At 37.0% G+C, this 23461-nt stretch overlaps 2 protein-coding genes across 4 annotated transcripts in view; one reads left to right on the forward strand and one right to left on the reverse strand.

Annotated features, from left to right (window-relative positions):
• Window positions 1-23461, forward strand: part of HEATR1 (HEAT repeat containing 1) — a 53418-nt gene that overhangs the window by 24024 nt on the left and 5933 nt on the right. For 2 of the 3 annotated variants that reach the window (XM_037007301.2, XM_017643184.3), the window contains exons 20-43: window positions 189-381; window positions 4080-4249; window positions 5126-5284; window positions 6565-6807; window positions 7083-7214; window positions 8355-8458; window positions 8628-8771; window positions 9415-9533; window positions 9629-9750; window positions 11281-11409; window positions 12722-12949; window positions 13678-13804; window positions 15014-15174; window positions 17662-17708; window positions 17819-17942; window positions 18547-18687; window positions 19182-19471; window positions 20138-20288; window positions 20893-21048; window positions 21208-21342; window positions 21484-21588; window positions 21676-21844; window positions 22307-22461; window positions 22979-23137. In XM_037007301.2, the coding sequence (XP_036863196.2) occupies window positions 189-381; window positions 4080-4249; window positions 5126-5284; window positions 6565-6807; window positions 7083-7214; window positions 8355-8458; window positions 8628-8771; window positions 9415-9533; window positions 9629-9750; window positions 11281-11409; window positions 12722-12949; window positions 13678-13804; window positions 15014-15174; window positions 17662-17708; window positions 17819-17942; window positions 18547-18687; window positions 19182-19471; window positions 20138-20288; window positions 20893-21048; window positions 21208-21342; window positions 21484-21588; window positions 21676-21844; window positions 22307-22461; window positions 22979-23137 (3663 nt within the window). The remainder of the gene's footprint in view (window positions 1-188; window positions 382-4079; window positions 4250-5125; window positions 5285-6564; window positions 6808-7082; window positions 7215-8354; window positions 8459-8627; window positions 8772-9414; window positions 9534-9628; window positions 9751-11280; window positions 11410-12721; window positions 12950-13677; window positions 13805-15013; window positions 15175-17661; window positions 17709-17818; window positions 17943-18546; window positions 18688-19181; window positions 19472-20137; window positions 20289-20892; window positions 21049-21207; window positions 21343-21483; window positions 21589-21675; window positions 21845-22306; window positions 22462-22978; window positions 23138-23461) is intronic. The other variant, XM_037007302.2, reaches the window with a different exon arrangement.
• LGALS8 (galectin 8) overlaps window positions 13657-23461 on the reverse strand; it is a 50185-nt gene continuing 40380 nt past the window's right edge. The window contains exon 13 of the transcript XR_005058304.2: window positions 13657-13785. The gene's annotated coding sequence lies outside the window, so the exon portion shown is untranslated. The remainder of the gene's footprint in view (window positions 13786-23461) is intronic.

The raw sequence follows: 23461 nt of genomic DNA on the forward strand, positions 1-23461 counted from the left end.
CTGAGTATCAATTCTCTGAATTTACATTCTTCCCAATTGGTTAAAATGAGTATAGAGTAATTTTAAGTGATTAGACAAAGCAAAACATAAATTGTTTTCTATAATGTACACTCATGAAAACAGGATTTGGAACCCACCTATATGAGTAAAAATTAAATTTCACTGTCTGTTTTTGTTTTTACATTTAGGTACATCTGGAAGATGTTTTTCAGTTATTCAAGTTCTTTTCTGTTTTATGGACTTACAGTTCAAGCCTTTCAAATCCACTTAACTGCAACGTGAAAACAGTGCTGCAGACTCAGGCCCTTTACATAGGTTGTGCAGTGCTCTCTGCTCAGAAGGCACAGTATAAACACCAGCTGGCATCTCTCTCTTCTCCAGGTACTGGAAGTAGCATTGTTATGTTCTGTCATGAGCAACTGTATATGTAGCTGATGTTGGTTATAGTTCGGAAAATTTATTTTTTATTTTATTTTTTAAATAGACCACATGTACTCCCTCTCTGGGTCTCTTTTTATATGCACATACATTTTACATATGTTTTATACATTCATACGTATACACTCACATACATACCATTTCTGGTTACTTCTAAGCTACAAATGTCAACTGCAAAATCTCACCAAAATAAGTAATAGAAATTGTAGATAATTAATCACGGGTTCTTAATATCCAACTTCATTTTTCTGAACTTCAGCAGTTATAGTCATAATACAATTCAGTATTCAACTGACTACTTAAAGAATGGGCCTCCACTCAGACAGGCCTCCTGGATTTGTCTCTTTCATCAGGTATAAGTAATTTTCAGGTTAGGTGCTCATTAATGAATCACCAAAAGTGAAATTTGTATTTTTGATAAAGGAAAATTGCAGTTGTGCAAAAGGTACAGAGCTGATGAATATGATGTTAAACATCAGTTGGTTTACAAAGCTACTGACGAATGAGAATTAGACCTGATAGTGATTGAATATGAGAAAGCCAAGGATAATGGATGTGATTGGTACTTCACAGAGGAATGAGTGACCCTTGGGAAACTTGAAGATACTCTTGATTAATTTTTGTATTCCAAAATTGCTTTTTACAAATGTTCTGTGAAAACAGTGAATAATCATGTGCTTTTCCTAGAATAATTTCTCAATGTTTATTTTTTATTAGTTTCTTGAAAGAGCAGTAATTACAATCATAGCCAAACTTTTGTTAAATAAAAGGTAAAGTTAATGCGTAATTTTAAGCTTTACTTACAAAATAAAATCCCATGAATGTAATTATTTCTCTGCTACTCATCATAGAATAGGTGAATTTTACTATTTTAGGGGATTTACTTTTAAAGGTTTTCTTTTTCCAGGTTTTTTTTGATGAGAACCTATTGTACATTTTTAAAAATTTAATTTTTCAAATAATATGTTATAAGCATTCTATATTTAAAAATACAGAAATAAGTCTTTTAAAATGTCTGCAGAAAAAAAAAAAAAAAAAAAAAATGTCTGCAGAGTATCCCATTGTATGCAAATGGCATTATTTATTAAACTGGTTATTGACTGTTAAACTTGTGAGTTTTCAATAGGTATATATATTTTATTTATAGATCATAACTATTTCAATTTCTAATTAGATATGAAAGCCTACCATCCTTTGGCATCAAACGTGGTGGCCCCTGAGGAATATATGTCTTTTTGTCTATAAATGGCAGGACCAAAGCACTTAATTTTTCCTCTGGCATTGCTGCAAGACGGCAGGCTTCCTAGCTACCCCAGATGCCTCATCTGCTGTCATCTCCACGCTTCCTAAAGTACTTTTGCATTTATACTACCCAGACATCACAGTACTCCACTGAAAACAGGAGAGATGCCCCTTGTGGACCATACACTAGAGTCCCACAGGGCCTCATTTAGATGGCCACCTAGTTGTAGTACCTCTTAGTGCTCTCCACGTGGAGTCCACAGTGAGCTTCTATCCATACTTGCCCATGAGGAGTCTAGAAAGTGTTGGTTGATGTTTGTTTTAATTTACTTAAAAATAAGCATTAAATATCATTTGTAAGGTAGAAGCTACCTTTGGTTTGTTATGCCTGATCAATATAGTAAATTTATTTACATGTTTAAAAATAAAACTCAAATATTTCAGTCAATTTTTATGTAAAATATGCTATTTTAAATATAAAAATGAGTTGGGAGAATGATGGCATGTAGATTTTTAAATGGAAGAATGTTTCTGAAAGCTGATTGCTTAAAGAATGTAGCTTTCACTGATCTTGAGTTCCAGTACCTTACTTGAACATGGTAACTGTAGTACTTAGTATTTTGAATTTGTTTTTGAAAATTCCCTATTGAAGGAATTTTAGCAAATAGATATCTTGGCATGAAACTGTCCTTTGTGTGAATTCAACTTTACAGCTGTTCATTTCTAACTTTATTTTATAAATTAATGTTACAGAGACCAGAAAGTATTTCCAGCTTTCATATTATCTCAGAAAAATTTAAAAGCTTGTTAGTCTCTTTCTTTGCATTCTAGAAGTAGAATATGTGGAACAGATCAATTCTAGAAAAATAAGTATCACCAAGATTTGCCCCCATAGATAGCATGGAATAAAACTTAAATAACTAGTTGCCATAAAATGGATACCTCTTTATCCCAGAGACATCTTTTCAAAAAACTATGATCCAGTTGCTCTTAACAGATGCATTCTACCAGATCTTTGAAGCAGATTATGATTTAGTGCTGTTGAACTGGGCAGGGCACAGAATGAAGGAAAGCTTCCAGATTCTTTGTCTAAAACAAGTATAACATTGAAAATTGACAATGTTTATAGAAAAAACAAAACAATAAGCCAGAGTTGTTTTGAATAATAATGCAAAAATCAAATCCTCAATAAAATATTTGCAAATTGACTCCAGCAACGTATTTTTAAAAACAAGCATTTGCCCAAATAGAGTTCATTCCAACAATATAAAATTGGTTCAAAATAAGGAACTCTGTTAGTATAACTGACCATACGAATGTAGGAGAAAACCCACATTATTGTGTTCTGAGATTTGAAAAACCTTTAGATAAAAATCAGTAATTATTCCTATTCAAGTGACAGCAAAATATGAGTAACTTGCTGAAAATATCTCTCAAATCAAAAGCTTTGCATTTTCATTGCATAGTTGGGGAAACACAATATTCCTATTATAAATTCATCGCTGTTACTGAACGTGGTGCTAGAAGTGCTAGTTGGCAGAAACAGATGCCTCAAATACTTGTGGAAAGTATGAATGATAACCCTGACAGCCCAGATTATTAATAATAATTCTTAGGTGTATGATTAAAAATAGGACAGCTGGCTAGCCATTTGGAAACATTTCAGAAGTTTGATGACTACACCCTCATTTCTAGACAAAAATTGTATGTGGACTAAATAGTTCATGTTAAAAAACTTAGCTGTAGTATTAGAAGATACAGAGACTGCATATGATCTCTCTCTAAACAACAGAGATAATTTTAAAATTCCCTTAGAGTAGGGAGGGACTTTTCTAACCAACATCAAAACTAGGATAAAAATTTGACTAAAAATTTGACTAAAAGTTCTACATTGAAAAATAAAGTCAAATAAACTTCAGTTTAGGACAAAACATTTGCAAAGTATGATGCACAAATGGGTAACTTCCTCTGCACACTTGTGCAAGGGTGTATGTACAGGGATGTTCTGGCAGTTTTAAGGTCAAAAGACTAGAAACAACCTAAACTTTGACCAGTAAGATACTAGTTTTAAAAATATGGACAATGCCTTTGAGAACTGTACGATTTTAAAGAATGAGTTAATTTGGATCTGTATGTACTTATATGGAAAGTACATTGAGATACAACAGTTCTTGCAGAGCAGGATATATATACACTATGCTCTCGTTTGTGTATTTTCAGAAGACTATACTAGCATATGTCTCATTTTTCTAGGATAGTCAACAGTTTAACAGCAAATGGTCTTTTGAGAGGGAGCTTGAGTTGGGAAGAAAATTTTTCATCATGTACCCTTTTATACTATTTAAATTTTGTACTTTCAGTTTTTAAATTGTTATTAAAATTTCTCTCTTTGGCTTTAGTGGTGATATCTCTCCTCATTAGTCTGGGAAGCCCCATAAAAGAAGTACGAAGGGCTGCCATTCATTGTCTCCAGGCCCTCAGTGGAGTGGGGTCCCAGTTTCATCTGGTAATAGATCATTTGGTTCCTAAAGCAGAAGAGATCACCTCAGATGCCACCTATGTTGTTCAGGTAAACTTATCAGCAAAGAAATTGAGTGTGCACACATACCTGTATGTACACAAGAACAGTTTCCTCTTTTCTTTTTTATTTTATTTTTACTGTTCTTTTTTTTTTTTTGTATCATTAATATACAATCACATGAGCAACATTGTGGTTACTAGATTCCCCCCATTATCAAGTTCCCACCACATACCCCATTACAGTTACTGTCCATCAGCATGGTAAGATGCTACAGAGTCACTACTTGTCCTCTCTGTGCTATACTGCCTTCCCCGTGCTGCCCCCAACTACATTATGTGTACTCATTGTAATGCCCCTTATTTCCCTTCTCCCTCCCTTCCCACCCACCCTCCCCAGTCCTTTTGCACCTTTTCCTTTGGCAACCATTAGTCCATTCTTGGGTTCTGTGAGTTTGCTGCTGTTTTGTTCCTTCAGTTTTTACTTTGTTCTTACACTCCACAGATGAGTGAAATAATTTGGTACTTGGCTTTCTCCGCCTGACTTATTTCACTGAGCATAATACCCTTTATTTAGCTCCATCCAAGTTTCTTCTTTTCTTGACATTTTGTTGGGATTTTGATCGACTTTAAGTGACTAAATTCCAAAACTGATGTGTCAGTACCTGCACGTCTTTCTCCCACCACTTTTAGAAGATAACAGTAACACGTTTCAATTCTGCTCTCCTTTCATTGGCTAAAAGACCAGTATTTGGTGTTTAATAGAAAAGTAACGAGTATTAATACCCTTTCCTACTAAGGTTTCAAGGGAAAAAGGAAAAGTATAAGCCATGTCACATCTTTTGGGAAAGAATCTTCCATAATTAGTACATTTAACCTTTGTAGTCCCTTATTCCTTTTTTATGCAATTTTCTTTTTGGTATCCTAGGACTTTGCTACTTTGTTTGAGGAACTGCAAAGAGAAAAGAAACTGAAATCTCATCAAATGTTGTCTGAAACTTTGAAAAACCTACTTAATTGTGTATATAATAGCCCATCTTACATAGCAAAAGATTTGATGAAAGTACTTCAAGAAGTCAATGGTGAGGTATGTGCGGTTGAAGTAGATTGTACTTTTCTTGTGACCTTACTAAAAGTTATTTCAAATGCTTATGTATGAGAAAGACATTTGCAGGAGTTACATGTATATACTTAGAAGTGAAAATTTTGTTACTGTTTTGGGAGGGTGCATTGTTGAGGTGGAAAAAATGATACAGGACACAAAAAGCAAATACGGATGAGTATCTCTCCATTTTAATCCCCATCTAATCACTTGATTTTAAGTGAATTTCAAAATCACATCGGGAAAAACACTGAAGATGCACTGCTGAAAAAAACTGTTGGTTTGTGTCTATTCTTCACAAGGTAGTATGTTTGGACCACAGAGTCTGAACGTCCCAAAATCATTCACTCATTTTTAAAAGGTATGTGCTTATATATTTTTCTGGGGGGAAAAGCCTTAGCTTTCATTATGTTGCCAAGGACACTTGTAATAGAAAAGAGGTTATGAAACACTTGTTTACGTAATGCTATATGCCAGTCAGCAGAGAAAATGTTCCTCATCCTAGTATTCCAGAAACACCTCTCTGCTTCACTAGCCTGGGGTTGACTGCAGCCTGGAGAAATTAAATGGGTAAAATGGAGTGAGAACTGCTTATTATATTTTCCTGGTGGGAGCAAACAGATGGTATCTCAGTTCCGTGTCATCCCTGGTGTAGGTTAAACTAGGAGTTGGCAGTCTTGTTCTTTAAAGGACCAAACAGTGAATATTTTAGGCTCTGCGGGCCATACAGTCTCTGTTGGAGATACTCAGCACTACCTTTGTATTGTGGCCATAGACATATCTAAACACATGAGCACGGCTGTGTTTCAGTAAACAAAATGTACAAAAACAGATGTTCTGAATTTGGCTCACAAGCCATTATTTGCTGGCTCTTTGTTTGTTATTAAAGATTTCACCTACATAATTTATATTATACCAGTGGGAAACATTGTTTGGGAAAGTGTGCAGTGTTTTAGAGAGAGTTAAACTTCATAGCTTGAAATTTTAGTTTGTATTTCCTGTTTTTAAAAAGTCTTGGGACACACAAATTACTTCACTCATCTCTGAAGGATTTGGAGCTTTTGACTGTTACAGACTGAACTATCAGAGGAGACCTGAGTATTTAATGGGGTTAATAGCCATCCCCAGGTCCAGGAGATCATCTTTATTGAATTTTTTCTCCAGGCTAAGCTCCCAGTCTTCCAACCTAATATCTTCGGATGTCTTTGTTAAGCAAGCGACATGTATCACCATAAATAGCAATTAATAATTTTTCCAAATTTTAGATGGTACTTTCTCAGCTATTGCCAATGGTTGAACAACTATTAGAAAAGATCCAGAAGGAGCCCACAGCTGTCCTGAAAGATGAGGCCATTGTTTTGCATCTCATTCTGGGGAAATATAACGAATATTCAGCTCCTCTCTTACATAAAGACCCAAAGAGTCTAGATGTATTTATCAAAGCCTTGCACACAACAAGCGAACTTTGCACAGGAATATCGTCCATTCAGATTACAGCCCTTGAAAAGGTCAGTGAGTTCTTTGCGAAACCAAAGCATTTCACGCTTTTAAGCCCTTGTAATATTTTACTTGGAGAAGATAAAGTGGACTGGACATGTTTTAAAGGAACATGTATTTGACCTATTTTGCAAAACTGAATGGTGTACATGGGTGATTAAAAAGAATTGCACTTTAACTGACAAAATAGATAATAATTTTATATCATGAGAGAATGATACAGAGATCATTTTTGGAATTCAAATTTGTTTGTTGATCACAGTTGCCTTTTTTCTACCTCCTCTAGATTACAAAGCCATTTTTTGCCACTATAGCAGATGAAAAAATTCAGCAGAAACTTTTGCACATGTTGTTTGATTTGTTGGTGAACTGTAAAAATTCACATTGTGCTCAGACTGTTAGCAGTGTTTTTAAAGGGGTGAGTTGCATACTTTCTGTAATTTGTTTATGTTCTTTCTCTTTCAAGTAATATGTTAAAGCATCTCCTCCATTTTATGATGCTTTTAGGAAGTCAGATTTTACCACTAACAAGAATCTTGGAAAACTAGGTCATAGAAAAGTGCAATATCTTCATTATTTTTATTGTATGGAATAGTTACAGTTTTAACCAGGTAGGGTATGAGTCTTGGTTTGGATCTTAGTCATATTAGGTGGTTGTACTTGTCTTAAGCAAGGAATAGGAATGAGTAGTGACTTGATATTCAACTGGTAACAGGTTATTCTTAATTTAAATAGGTTAAATTTAGTTAAGCTATTTAACTAAATAAATACGTAATGGAATTGAGAATCTGCTCATTGATTTATATGTACAGCTGATTCAAATAATGCAGGCTTTAGGGGTCCTAATCCCCCATGTGGTTGAAAATCTGAGTATAACTTTTGACTCCCCAAAAACTTAACTACTGACGGCCCCTACTGTTGGCCAGAAACCTTACAATAACATAAACAGTTGATTAACACATACTTTGTAGTCAGTATGTATTATATAACGTATTCTTAAAGTAAGATAGAGAAAATGTTTTTTTAAATTGTTGTAGGTCTCCAATTTTCCACTGTATTTATTGAAAAAAGCCCATGTATACATGTCCCTATACAGTTCAAAGCTGTGTTCAAGGATCAACTGTATACTGAAACCTAGCTGTATATCAGAAAAACCACCTAGTTATTCTGTGTTTTGTTTTGTTGTGATTTTTAGGAAACAAGTTCACAAAAACAGATAATAGTAAAGTCCCAGTATCCAGATTCAATAGTTCTCAGAATTTTAACAAATTTCTAAAATACATTAAGTGAAACAAATTAAGTACAGAGCAGTGTATACTATGCTCTTATTTGTGTACTGTTTTGTTTTTACTCTTTATACAGCTGTTGGTTATGTAAATTTCCGAAAGACTACATAGGAAATAGTGGTGTTCGCCTCAGGCAGCTGGTCTGGCCTCTAGAGTCATAGGGAGGCAGAAAAGTGGACATAAATGTTTTCATTGTGTCTTTTTAAATAATATGTACTGCTCTAATTTAATCCCGTGGATTGTATCATCAGCCATTCTTCTTTCTATTTCAGATTTCTGTTAATGCTGAACAAGTCAGAATAGAGCTGGAGCCACCAGATAAAACTAAGTCCTTAGGCACAATTCAGCAAACAAGAAGGCAAAAAATGCAGCAGAAGTAAGGAATATGAATGCAGTGAGAACATACTGTTGTTCCCCAGGCCTTGAATATTAAAAAACTGTTGGTTTTTTTGATACCCAACAATTTGGCAAAATCAGATACGATAATTTTTACTTAGTATTGCTAGTGCTTGCTTTTCCAGTTTTTTATCTTATCTGTTTCCCAGAAAATCACAAGATCTGGAGTCCATTCAGGAAGTTGGAGATTCTTACTGGCAAAGAGTAACCCTCATCCTAGAATTACTGCAGCATAAAAAGAAACTTAAAAGTCCTCAGATTCTGATACCAACTCTTTTTAACCTGCTGTCGAGGTAATGACACTTGCCTCTGACCCCTGAGAGAACAGAATTCTAATTCTTGCACATCTTATTTTATTTAACTTTCTCTTTTCAACAGATTATCTTCTTGCTTATCTAGTCTATAAAACAGAGCAGGTTAAATACTGTGGTTGAAACATTAAAAAAAATGGTTTAGGTACCCATTGCTGGTCACCAAAAGTGACCTTTATTCTGTATTGTGTAGAAAATGACCACTCACCTTACAGCTCGCTTACTTTTGATACCATGTCCTTGGGGCATCATTACATGTATTTAAAGATACAGTGTGACACCCACTTTTTTTGGGGGGGTGTAAATCACTAGATAGAGAACTATGTCATTGAATTGTGGACATGTGCTTTCATCTGAAAAGCAAAGTAATTCTCAAGGTTGTCCTCTAATGTTCTAAACAGGTGGATGGAAAGCGCAATAGAGAAGGGAGGTAATGTGACACAAGTGCTTGCCTTTATGTACAAGTGAAGAGTTAGAAATCTTACCTCTTCTTGATAGACTTTATGCTGAATGCTTATATTGTAGTTACTGTAATTCAGTGTGTTCTGGACAGTGGTCACTAATGCATCAATGAAATAGTACAACTCTTTAATTTCCCATCATCTCCCTTCCTGGCATCCTGAAGGTGTTTAGAACCTTTGCCACCGGAGCAGGGAAATATGGAATACACCAAACAATTAATTCTAAGTTGTTTGCTCAACATCTGCCAGAAACTCTCTCCAGATGGCAGCAAAATACCAAAAGGTACGTACTTTTTGAAAGGAAAGCGTAGAAAAATTATCTACTGAGAGGATGAATGTCCCTCCCACTTACAGATCTTTTATTTCTCACCACTGTAGATGTTCTAGATGAGGAGAAGTTCAATGTGGAATTGATAGTCCAGTGCATCCGTGTTTCAGAGATGCCTCAGACCCACCACCATGCCCTTTTACTTTTGGGTACAGTTGCTGGAATATTCCCAGTAAGTACTAATGATTTGAGACTTCAGCAGATATTGCAGATACTTTCTTCCATGGAAATGCATAAGTACTCACTGGTTTGAATTCAGTGGACTTGAGGATCTCACACTGCTGGTGGGACTCTGCCCTCTCTTAATTAGCTGAGACAGTGCGAGCTGGCTGATTTTCCTAAAGATTTGGTTCCTCTTTTCATAAAGGGAATAACAGCATCCTTCTTCACAGGTTACTGTAAGGGTGCCATTGGGTAATTTAGGATTGGCACTTAGCATGGTGCCTGGCTCAGCATAGCTATCCAGTAGGTGGTAGCAGTAGTGTTATTTGGGAAATTACTATCTCATTACTTCTCAAACAGCTTTCAACCAATGACTTAAAGTTAATTCAATTATAAATTACCTCAAATTAGTCATGTCCCTTAGAGAAAGACATCATTTAAAGATTTTTGGAGAGACTGAAACTACCTTCATATTAGAGATTTTAGGTCAGAGATTCTCAACCTGAGGTCCTCCATGAGCTTTAGGGGGCCTCTTGATTCACTGAAATCATGTGCAAGATTTTATGTGTATAGGATTTTTCTTTTCTTGGAAGAGAGTGTCTCAAAAGGGTTGATAATCCAGAAACAATTATTAATATTTTTTCCTTTATTTTTATTGAAATATATTTTGTGTGCCATGAAATGCAACCATTTAAAGTGTACAAGTCAGAGGTTTTAGTATATTCAAAATGTTATATAACCATTGCCATTATCTACTTCCAGAAGACTTATGTCATCCCCCAAAGAGACCCTGTGCCCGTTAGCAGTCACTCCCCATTCCCTGTACCACCACAACCACTGCCACTGACAGCCACTAACCCAGTTTCCCTCTGTGGATTTACCTATTCTGGACATCTACAAATGGAATCATATCATATAAGGCTCTTTTTGTGTTCTGACTTCTTTTCACATGGCCTAATAGTTTCTGACTTTTTTCCCTTGGCATAATATTCCTCCCTGTGGCTGAATAATAGTCCATTGTATGGAGATACCACATTTTGTTTATCTGTTCATCAGCTGATGGACATTTAAGTTTTCACTTTCTAGCTATTATGAGTTACGCTGCTGTGGACATTCATTTGTGAGGCTTTGTGTGAGCATGTTTTCAGTTCTCTATGGTGTGTACCTGGGAGTGGGGTTACTGGGTCATAAGTTAACGTTAACTTTAACTTTCTAAGGAACTGCCAAGACTATTTTCCAAAACACCTGCACCATTTCGTACCCACCAGCAGTTATGAGCATTCTGATTCCTCCACATCCTTGCTGATGGTTGTTACTGTCTGTCTTTTATTAGTCATCCTGGTGGGTGCAGTGTCTTGTGATTTGGATTTTGCATTTCCCTAATGACTAATAATGTTGAGCATCTTTTTTTGTGCTAATTGACCATTTGTTTATCTTTGACCTTGCTCATTTTTACCGTGAGTTATTTCTCTTTATTGCTGAGTCATTGATATTTGATGTGTTTAAGATAGAAAATGTTGAAGGATTTATTTTCTTTCAGGATAAAGTTCTACACAATATCATGTCTATTTTTACATTTATGGGAGCCAATGTCATGCGTCTGGATGATACTTACAGCTTTCAAGTTATTAACAAGACAGTGAAAATGGTTATTCCTGCACTTATTCACGTAAGCTGTCTTTATACCATCATTAATAGTATTTTTTTAAGTTTTAAAATTTTACATGGTACGAAATTCAAGTAGAAGTAAACAAGACATTAAAAGCCTTTCTGCAATGCTCAGGTATTTGTGCCTCTTAAATTTTAGAATGGTGAAGTTAAGTAATCTTAGAAATAATGTCTTTTCCAAAAGCAAGAATAAACATTCATAGCTAGTTCTGCTGTACAGCCAAGTCAGCATTTTGCAAGCATCCTATAATATTTAAAGAGCTCAGATGAGTGAGATGTAGTCGCTGCCAGTAAGGAATGAACACATTGGAACTAAAAAGCAGCCTGGAGGATGTGAAAGAGCGTGGACATCTTGAGTTTTCTGTTTGCATCCACTTATCATTAATGTCTTTTCTCACATTATTTACCATTTCAGGGATGACCATATTCAACACTGTCTATTTTTAATTCAGTTGATGGTCTCTGTGTCCAACAAATTGGCAAGTACAGGGCACAGATTAAAAAAAAAAAAAACATGCATTAATGCCATATATGCCAATAAACTAGATAAATGTGAAGAGTTTAGAATAGGGGAAGGTCCTTATGGGCCAAACCAGTTATATAAGAAACAGAATTTGAACTGGTATGAAAGATGGATAGGATTTGCTCAGGGAAATGGCTGAGTCATCAATAGCATGCAAAAAGGCATGGCTTGGGAGTATACACAGTGTGTATGAAAAATGTTCTGTAGATTGATTTGGTGGAGAGTTGACACAGCTAGAAGTAGAGGGCATTAGTTTTTTCATTTATTCAAGTATTTATTCATTCTTTCATTCATTCATCAGCTATACTCAGAGCACAGTACCAGAGTAAAGTGATTTCAGCCTCTGAAAGCAGCAGGAAGTTGATGATCTTTCTGTACTCTATCTCAATTGTACCCATTCTTCTCGAGGCAAAACACAAATCCTGCTTGATTTGTACAACCTCTGAGATGGCCTGAGAGCAGACTTGTTATTGGTGCTACATATTTGTCACCTACCATTTAGTTCCTGCTTTTCTCTTTTTGCATGTGTGTCTTGTTCCAATACAGATGATAAATCTCCCACACTTTGGGGCAGGGCTCACGTCCCACACTTGATTACATTCCCCTCAGGGCCTAACAGTGCCTGGGCATAATTTGTACTCACAGGAGATCTACTGGTAGGTCTTTGATTATTAAAATTCTTTTGAGGGCTTTCTTGGGGCACATCCGAAGGCCTTTTTGCAACCACTTTATGCTTGCTTTGTGGAGGGTTGTATGCTCCTGCTCACCGTGCCTGCTTGCTGCTCTGCAGTCTGATGGAGACACTGTGGAAGTTACGAGAAACGTGGAAGAAGTCGCAATGAAAATCATCGGTGTATTTGTGGATGCACTGCCACATGTTCCCGAGCACAGGCGCCTGCCTGTCCTTGTCCAGCTTGTTGACACACTGGGTGCAGAAAGATTCCTCTGGGTTCTCCTCATCTTGCTTTTTGAACAATATGTCACTAAAACAGTGCTAACAGCTGCCTATGGAGAAAAGGTCAGAATATAGGGGGGCTGGTAAGACAGAAAGTGATGTTTCACCCAGATTGTGTGATGTTTTCCAGTTTAAATGTGGGGGCTAGTAATGCTTGATGGGCATTATTAAACAGTACTTGCTCAGAAGTGTCAGATGTGGTTTGACATTCTTCAGAATTGCTTTCAGAGCCTGTGGCACTGTGAGTCATCTGCTGTGGGGACTTGTTTACAAAACAGGCCTGGTGCCATACTGGGTTATTCTGTTTTAAGCCCAGCAGAATATGACTGTAAAGTGATTAAATTGTGTCTCTCGAAAGTGGTTTTAAGGGCATTTCATGAGGAAAGAGGAGTGTAGGCATTGTCGAAATCCTGAAGACACAGTGATTGTTTTGAAGAGCCCTTTTTGGATAGATGAGGGTCAGCATCTAGGTCCAGGACTGTTAAATGACTGACTTCTTAGACATGGGATCTAGGAACAGCTCTAGACCGTATTCAGTAGTATGTTCAGTTCTACCAGAAGTCATGATGCACGTGATTCTGGAATTACACCCTCAGCAATGTTCATATATTGACTTTTTTATGCAAGGAGCGCAGTAACTCATTCATCTGCTTCTACCCATGACCATGAGGAACAATAGGTAGTACCTTTGCATGCTAAGGAATTTTTAAAACATTTCCCTTATTTCTGCTTATAAAGTAACATAAATTTGATAGGTATAGTTTTATTACCTTTTTCTGTTCTCTATATAGGATGCTATTTTAGAGGCAGACACTGAATTTTGGATTTCCGTCTGTTGTGAATTTGGTGTCCAGCATCAGATACAAAGCTTGATGAATATCCTCCAGTACTTAATAAAGCTGCCAGAGGAAAAAGAAGGTAGGCATAAATCAAGTGTTAATTACTATTTAATCTGAAATTCAAGAAAAAGAAAAGACAATGCAAGTTATACTTAGAAGTCATAGTGCCTCTTTAGAAGGATTCTTTAAGCTACTAATTTTTAATTTGAATATATAATTGTGTATATTCTCAGATCCATATGAGGAGTAATAAGTAGGATTTCCACTTGCCTTTTCTGTCTACTTGGCTCTTACACCTCTGTGCCTTTGCCCTGAGATGCTGGCTGTGGAGTGTTGGATCAATTATAGCAAAGTGACAGCAAGTTAGCAGGACCTTATCACCTCTCTCTTAGTTTTCCATTAAAATATCTGTTAAGACATTTACAAGAAGAAATAAAAGATAGTGGTAAAATTTTAAATTTTACCATATATGGGAGTCTTGAAGAAATTTCCAGTAATTGCAGCACCAGTGAGACTGGCTTAAAGGGTGGATAGGCTGAAGGTTCTTAGTTCTCTGCCCTTGGAAGCAGAAAAGCAAGGTGTATTAGAAAGAAGGTACAAAACACCTCCACAGGGACTGTTTCCCAAGTGGCCAGCTGCTTGTCCTGTCTTCTCTGCTTGGCCAGGAGGTGACTTGTCTCACCTATAGTGGGCTCAGGTTTGGCAAGGACAGACAAGGAAGGTTCCTGGAGAGCTGTATGTGGTGACATGCTTAAGGAAGAAGGCTTCATTTTTGAGGCACTCTTAGGACAGTGGTTTTCAAGTGGCCTACCATGGACTCCCAGCCACTACACTCCCAACCTTTTTATATTAGATAGATTTGAATATGGGATTCTACAGAGTTTTAGGACACACATCTTCAGACTTTCAGAATTAAGTGTTGAAGGCTGGACATGACTCATATCAGCCTACTGTGGGTCACCAAGTATAAATACCTCAGGCTTCAGAATCACATGTGGAGCCAGCATTTAAAGGCCCTATTGTAATTTTCGTGTCTTCCATTTACTTATGTCAGTTGCTCTGTTTTTGTTTTTGTCCTACACTATTCTCAGGGCTGTTGGTAACTTAGCATCACTGGGTTCACTATACAATTAACATCATTCACTAGTTTACAAGAGGAATAACTGGGTGAAACAGATTCACAAATTTCTTTCTGAAAATTGTATCCCATTTATCATGCTCATTATGTCTACACTAAATAGTCAGGTTGAAGATGAATGAGGTCACTTGTTTTGTTGCTCTTTTTCAGAAACCATTCCCAAAGCAGTCTCTAGTAAGAGTGAATCACAAGAAGACATGCTACAGATTTTTAACATAGAGACTCACACTAGCAAGCAACTACGGCATTTTAAATTTTTGTCAGTGTCCTTCATGTCTCAGCTCCTGGCTTCCAATAATTTTATCAGAAAGGTGATGTATTCTTTAAATGTGTTTATGACAAAATAATTTTGCTTTTCTGAAGGAACTATGTTTTATACTAGTAGAAATAGTTTGGCACATACCTCATGAAGATGTGGGGCATACCTTTAAAAAATAATAGAAAAAAATAATCCAGTTAACCGTGAAAAACCTGTGTGCTCTACTAAGGTTGTATATATATAAATCCTCTGACTCAGTAATTCCACTCTGAGTGGTATCAACCCAACAGAAATGTATGAACATATGAACCAGAAGATACCAGCAAGAATGTTCATGAGCACATGATTCATGGTTGCCCAGAACTGACAACAACCCAAGAGGCTGTCAGCATTGGAGTGGGAAAAGGTATCTGCCTCTGTAGGTGGATGCCCATGAACCTCCATGACATCTGATGAATCTCATATCATGTTGAAAAAGAAAGCAGACACAGAAAAACACATCCTGTGACTCCAGTTGTATAAAGTTCAGAAACAGGCAGAACAGATCTGGTTTTAGAAGTAAGGATAGTATTTGTCTTTGGGAAGAGGGGAAAGGTAGTAATAGGGGCCAAGAAGAAGAGGGATTCTGTGGTGCTGATAATACACTCTTTGTGCTGTACATTTGATTTGTGCACCTTTCTGTTTAATGTTAAACTTTAAACAAGAAGGAAATAGAAAAATAAAATGGAGAAAGAAAGAAATAATGAGAGAAAAAGAAGGATCAGGGTCATGACCAGGAACACAAGAGCGGTTTACCATTAGAGTATCTGTGTTATACATATGTTACAGTGCATGAACAGATCAAGAGGGGAAACCATATATGATATTTGAAATATTTACAGAGAAGTAATTCAGTAAATTCAATACTTACTTATGCTTCCATTTATCAGGCCATGGAAGATAGATGGGAGCTTCCATGGCCTGATAAATATACCTCTGAGAAACGAGTTTACATCATAATTCATGATGAGACAGAAAATCTGAATAGCAATGTCCTCTGTCATTGTTTCTATTCAGCAAAAGAAATGAAGCTTAAGAATCAGCAAATGCATAAAACTAGTAATTAGTTCAGCAAGCTCACTTATGGGGTCAGTGTAGATCCTGTTTTATATCAAGCAAGTTTGCCATGGGCAGTGGAGCTGCAAGAGCAATCAGAATGACCAGTGTGACTGAAGTCTAAGCCCAGACACACATGCACATGTAAGAAATGTGTTACATGGCAGGTGGCAAAACAAAGCAGTGGGAAAAGAGACCTGTCCAAGAACTAGAGCTTGCATGATTTTTCCATGTGAGGAAAAAGACTGATCTCACACTTACATACAAAAGAAAATTTTAGGTAGGTTAAAAACTTGTGTGAAAAGGAACACTTATAACTTTTGGAAGAAAATCAAGGGGAACATTGTGACCAGAGGATGGAAAATAATTTTTTTAAAACTTCGGTTCAGCAAAATGCCACCATAAACAAAATGAAAAGAAAGCCATAGGCTAAATCAAAAAGCATACGTTTCCATTAGATCAACTGACAAAGAACATGGATTCACTAAAGTTGAATCACAAATGGTCAGTGAATATACAACAGAACTTCCCTAGTAAGAAGGAAAATGGGGATTAAATGAGAGGCCACTATAATGTACATCAGATTAGTAAAAATTTTAAACTTGTCAACACCAAGAAGTGGCAGGGCAGTGGGGACTTGGTTGTTTGTGCATAGAGCATGGGTAGTGTGAGTCTCAGTACAACCACTTCAGGAAGCACTTAGCAGTGTCCAGTCGGGTTAAAGACCATCTATGATCTAACAGTTCCCATTCTCAGGTACATTCTCAGGTATACACACCTACCTAGATGCTCAAGAAAACAAGTAAAAATGTTCTTTTTTAACATTGTTGTAACAAAAAGTACATAAACTGAATGCTTACCAAAAGAGGTGAATGAATAAACAAGTTGTGGTATAGAGGAATACTGTGAACAGTTAAAATGAACTACACCAATGTAAATCACTACAGAGAGATCTCAAAAGTCTGGTATTACCAGAAAAGCATGTTGATGAATGATATATACTGTCTGATAACGTTTAACAGCAGAGGCAAGTTAGTAGGGCTAGGTAGTGGAGAACAGGATTAGGGAGCAGTGTATAGGGGACCGCAGCTGCATTCATAACTAACATCTTAAAATTAGCTATGAGCTAAGGGAAGATTAGCATTTCATTAAAGCAGTGGGTAAAATGAGTGTGGGTTGCTTGCCGTATTTTTCTGAATCTTTGTAGTACTTTACAGATTTATAAATACCTCTAGACTAATGAAAATGGAATAGAATGTAATTAAGGGAAATAGTTATTACAGAATAGTGGCGATGATCTGAACCTGGCAAATTGTAACATCAGAAAACAGTCACTGGGAAGTTTGAGTTGAACAATCTTAGATGAGTTTCATTGAGCCTGTTGAAATGGTTGTTTTATTACTAGTTTCCATACTGTTCTAATGATGCCTTCTTTTAAAAGTAGGTAGTTGAAAGTGGTGGTCCTCAGGTTTTAAAAGGCCTTGAACAGAGGTATGTTACTTTCCTCCTTTGAGTTTTTATTTGGCAGTAACTTCAACCTTCTTCTCAAAAAGCTGGAAAAGTAGTACGCAAAACTCTTATACAAGTCTCCTGTGTTTTAGGTTGTTAGAAACAGTTCTTGGCTATATTAATACTGTAGCACAGTCTGTGGAGAAAAATGAAGACAAACTAACTGTGAAGTTTTGGCGAGCACTACTCAGTAAAGCTTATGACATGTTGGATAAGGTAGGTTTTCATGTCTCCCTGCTACTGTGTTTTGTTGCCATTTTTATGTCACTGTAAGGCCATATTTGTGTCATTCTGAAACAAAGTTTTACTTTGAAAATAAACTTATCAGTAGCTTCTCTTAATATAATGCTCAGATTTTTCTTGGAAAAGATTCTCTTGATGACTAGAAATAAATCTGTCTGATAGTTATTTCCCTACCAATTATGAGAATGTGTACCTCAAATACAATGCTTTGAATATTCAGTCATTTACTACTATATAATGTTTCACTAATTCAAATGGAATAAGGAAAATTACCTATTAGGCAGAGTATGTGGTACATTAGAAATGTCACTGGCCTGGACATTAGGATCACTGTTCAAAATCTAGCCAAATTAGGTATATGTCATTGAGCAATTCAGTTACTCTTAGCATCAGTTTTCTTATTGTTTGTTTTTAATAAATGTGATTAGTAATGACGCTGAAGGGTTAGTGTAAGAAGTAAATAAGAAAATGTGTATGAAAATCCCTGGTGCCTAGAAGGTATACACTGAGTGAAAGTCTATCTTAATCTGAGTCCACCTTCCCTTTTTTAACTTTTTTTGTTAAAACTGCTCTATAGGTCAATGCCTTGCTGCCCCCAGAAACATTCATTTCTGTGATCAAAGGGCTGCTGGGTAACCCACTGCCATCTGTTCGCCGGAAAGCATTGGATCTTTTGAACAACAAGCTACAGCAGAATACACCCTGGAAAAAGAAAATCGTAAGTGAAGAGTGTATATCAGACACATTTACCATTTTTTGCTCTATCAAAGAGCAGCATTTAACTCCCTTCAGTTTGTCCAGCAATACAATTTAAGTTGGCATATTATTGTCTAAACATAATGCTGTGACATATGTTTAAAATGTGCTATTAATTCTAATAGTATATATATGAGTTTAGAATGGAATTTCAGCTTAATGGAATTCTTGCTTAATATAAAAACCATGCATTGCCTTAGCTTTAGCATAATTCTAATTCTCTTTTACTGTAAAACAATAGGATGCTTTCTTTAAGTCAGAAATTTGGTCACCAGCACATGCACTGGCTTAGCAGTAGGTAAAGCAGATGGAGAAACAGCTGCTTGTGTATAGTTGTGTGGATTAGGACCTCTTGGTTTAATTTCCATTTAGTCTCAAGCAGTACCAAAGGAAAAATCAGTTAGTATTTTTTTTTTTGCAGCTTTAATTATTTGGGAATTTGGCTATCCCCTTCAGGTTTATCGTTTCCTAAAACTGGTTCCAGTCCTTTTGGCCATTGTGCAGCATAAAAAAAAGGCGATAGAAGAACAAGCAATAAACAGACAAACAGCTTTGTATACCCTAAAACTTTTATGCAAGAATTTTGGTGCCAAAAATCCAGAGCATTTTGTCTCAGTGCTGAACACCACAGTGAAACTGATTGCTCCAAAATCAAAAGAAGAGAAAAATGTCTTGGGAAGTGCCCTGCTGTGTGTAGCAGAGGTGACTGCTACCCTCGAAGTACTGGCCATCCCTCAGCTTTCCAGGTATGCTGACTAGGACCTGGAAGAGGAACCATTACCTAGGGTTTCTGGTACAAATTGAAAAATCCTATCTTAGTAACCTTTCTGTAAGTAGCAGTAACATAAAATCAAATTTCTTAAAAAACTGATCTTTTCTTCAAACTGAAGGAACATTCTCATTTACCTTTACCATATTTACTATCCCTTAATTTTTGCTTCCCTTTGACCATTGTAAATAGGAAGCAATAGGTGAAGCTCCTTTCTCTACAGGCCCACCCAGTAGAGCAAAAGCTGCCTCCTGCTACCACATTCAGAAGTGGGATGCTTCTGACTCTTCTTGGCTTTGGTGTTTACCAGCTGTGTAGCCTGGGCAGGTTACTTAGCCTGTTTGAACAACTGAGACAGTATCTACCTCATGGAATTCCCATGGGGGGAGTGCTTGTAAGGCTTTTTGCACAGTGCCTGACACACAGCAAGTGTTAAATTTTGAAAGATGTTTTTTAAAATGACTGTTACGTCAGTGCTGTAGGCCCTGGGGGATTTCTCGCTCTAGTCACATAATCTGCAGACAGCGTTTTGTAGGCTGGGACATGAGCACAGATGTTGGAATTTTTTCATAATGACTTCTATTCCATTCTCCATTCTTTCTTGCTGCTTAGTTACTCTAGAACTCATGTTCTTTATTTCTAGCCTGATGCCATCACTGCTGGCAACAATGAAAAATACCAGCGAGCAGGTCTCTGGAGAAGTCTACTTGCTCAGTGCTTTGGCAGCTGTGCAGAAGGTTGTTGAGACTCTCCCACACTTCATCAGCCCCTACCTCGAAGGTGTTCTGTCACAGGTGAGCCACAGTGGCCACAACATGCTGTTTGTGGTGGTGGAGAAAGGGACAAATGACAGACGTAATAAATTTATTTGTACTTTCAGTTTTTAGTGTCTGTTATGTGCCTCTTTCTTTCCCATTGTCCCTCCTGCTTAATCATGCACTCATATGGGTATCACCTTGTCATAAAACGCTATGATGCAGATGATTCAATTGATTCACATACTCCCCCCAAAGGGCTTGAAACTAGACTTCTTACAGAAAAGGATTCGACATCTGAGGAGCTTCCTAGATTTTTTTAGGAAGAATTTGATTTGACACTTCCCAGAGTCCCTGAATTACTGTCCTCTAAAAAAATTTTCAGCCTGAGTGCTCCATGTCCTTCTGCTTTCCACCATTAATCTGCATCCCTGACTCTAGTTGGAAAAGGGGCATCTGTCCATTTTACCTACAATGTTCAGGTTGGCTTTAAAAGGAGTTGTGTAAAGTTGAAGTGGGCTGGGCTTTTCCCAGTTTATAACATTTGGATTGGTTTCTCAGCTCATCTCTGTGACTCCCTGCAAGTGTGTAGACGTTCTGTGAGTACCTGTAATGGTCTTCCGTCTCTTTCATACTCCTCTAGGTGGTTCATTTGGAGAAAGTCACCAGTGAAATGGGTTCTGCCTTACAAGCTAATGTTCATCTCACATCTCTAAAAAAGACACTGGCCACCACTCTCTCACCTCGAGTCTTACTGCCAGCCATCAACAAAACGTACAGGCATATTGAGAACTGGAAGGTTAGATTCTGTTGGGTGTTAGACTTTGGAGAAGGGAGATGTGGTACTGAAATTTAATACTTTTTACTTTAAGAATATGGTTATTTAATTCCTTTACAAACTCATTAATAAACTCTAGGAATATTAAAAACTGACATATCTCTTTACTGGTTGCTGTAGAATCATATGGGTCCATTTATGAGCATTCTGCAAGAGCACCTGGGGGTGATGAAGAAGGAAGAGCTCAGCTCCCATCAGCCTCAGCTCACTGCGTTCTTCCTGGAGGCCCTGGACTTTCGCGCACAGCACCCTGAGGTGTGTACCCAGACCCTAAACCGTCTGCCTGTTGAAAGGCTAGACAGAAATCTGCATGACCTGATAACCTGTAGGATTTGCCAAAATTACTAAGAGATAGATGTCAGCACTCTGGCTAATAAATCAGTTCTTTGTTTACAGGATGATCTCGAGGAAATTGGAAAAACAGAAAATTTTATCATTGACTGTCTAGTAACCATGGTTGTGAAACTTTCTGAAGTGACATTCAGACCTCTGTTCTTCAAGGTAAGCTTTCTTCTTCCACATGTCCTTTGTCCTCTATACAAAGTTATAAGATATATAGAAGAAACTAATATGACTTTATCTTTTTAGCTGTTTGATTGGGCTAAAACAGAGGATGCCCCAAAGGACAGACTATTGACATTTTATAACTTGGCAGATTGCATTGCTGAAAAACTGAAAGGGCTTTTTACTCTGTTTGCTGGCCACTTAGTGAAGCCTTTTGCTGACACCTTGAACCAGGTGAACATCTCCAAAACAGGTTGGTAGCTGACTCCAGTTGACACCCTTGTTCTTTGTACATCACACAAAGTACAGGCAGCATAGGGGGGTGAATTTTTTACTTCATACTCCATTGTCAGGCACTGACGTATTTTTTTAGCATAACGAAATCATGTTATTAATTAATTGACTCACTTGCGAGGATAGACATCACTGTAAGTTACTGGAAATAACTAAAATATAAAAATTAAGATTGGTTTATTCTTTAATGCTAATAAGCAGTCCACTTGACAACTTGTCATTTAAGCAGTCTTAACAATTCTTAAAGAAGGAATTGCTTATGTGTGACACCCATCATTTTGTGTTGTACCTTCATCCTGATTATGATTTCCAGGTCATTTTAGAAATGATTCTGATTTTAGTGTTTAAATAGTAATTTAAACAGTGGAGATAAAATTTGTGAAATTCAGGTTTCTTCATCTTTACTCTCCCCTATTTACAGATGAAGTGTTTTTCGACTCTGAAAATGACCCTGAAAAATGCTGCTTGCTGTTACAGTTTGTTTTGAATTGTTTATATAAAATCTTCCTTTTTGACACCCAGCATTTTGTAAGTAAAGAGAGAGCAGAAGCCTTGATGATGCCCCTGGTGGATCAGGTAACCAGATAGAACCATCTTTTGTTAAAGATGAGGAAGCCATTGCTGCTAAAGCTTTATAGGTTTTATATCTACCAAAATGACAGCCTGCTGGGCTTTTTCTTTCTCCAGGTCTTTGTTTGTTCCTGTTTTTTTGTTTTTTTCCCTGTTCTACAAAATTTATTACTTTTTAGTATGCACTGAGTTTTACTTTGGAATTTTTCAAATGAAAGGTCTAATGGTTAAATTTTCAATTTTTTAAAACTGGATTTGCTGAGAATATTTCAGGGCTTGTCTGTCCTCTAGAAGAACTCTTAAGATGTCCTGCTAGAGGAAAAAGGGTAATGCTAAAGGCTGTGAGATTCCGTTTGGATTCCACAAGGTGGTAAATTTGTTTTAGAGAGGTTGTTAGAATAACCTCTGGATTTTGAGCCCACTAGTATCATGAAGGATAGTAAATACTATTTATACACTGGGTATTTTTCATACAAAACTACAACCTGTTGTTGAAAGTCCTTGTCTCATTTACTCTTAATAGCTAGAAAACAGGCTTGGAGGAGAAGAGAAGTTCCAGGAACGGGTGACGAAGCACCTAATACCATGCATTGCACAGTTTTCAGTGGCCATGGCAGATGACTCTCTTTGGAAACCACTGAACTACCAGATTCTTCTAAAGATGAGAGACTCTTCTGCCAAGGTTAGGAGCTGCATTTGACAAGCTCTGATGCTGTGCATCTTCACCGTGTAGCCTAGCAGCCTTAAAGCAGTCCTGGTGTAGGACCATGGCAAGCCAGCAAGGACAACTGCTGCTTATCTTCTGGGACTAGGGGCTGGGCTGTGTTTGGGAGAAGTTTGAGCCTGAGAAAATTTTGGGTTTTATTTATAGGTTATTTGTAGATAATAGGAGTTCCCTTACCACCATGGTGTGTTTGACACAATACTAAATATTACTAAATACACAATGCTACAATACATTCTAAATGCTTTTAAGCACCATTGAAATGTCACCGTGCTCCCAGAT

Source organism: Manis javanica, chromosome 7 (genome assembly GCF_040802235.1).
Source record: "Manis javanica isolate MJ-LG chromosome 7, MJ_LKY, whole genome shotgun sequence".
Classification (NCBI taxonomy): Eukaryota; Metazoa; Chordata; class Mammalia; order Pholidota; family Manidae; genus Manis; species Manis javanica.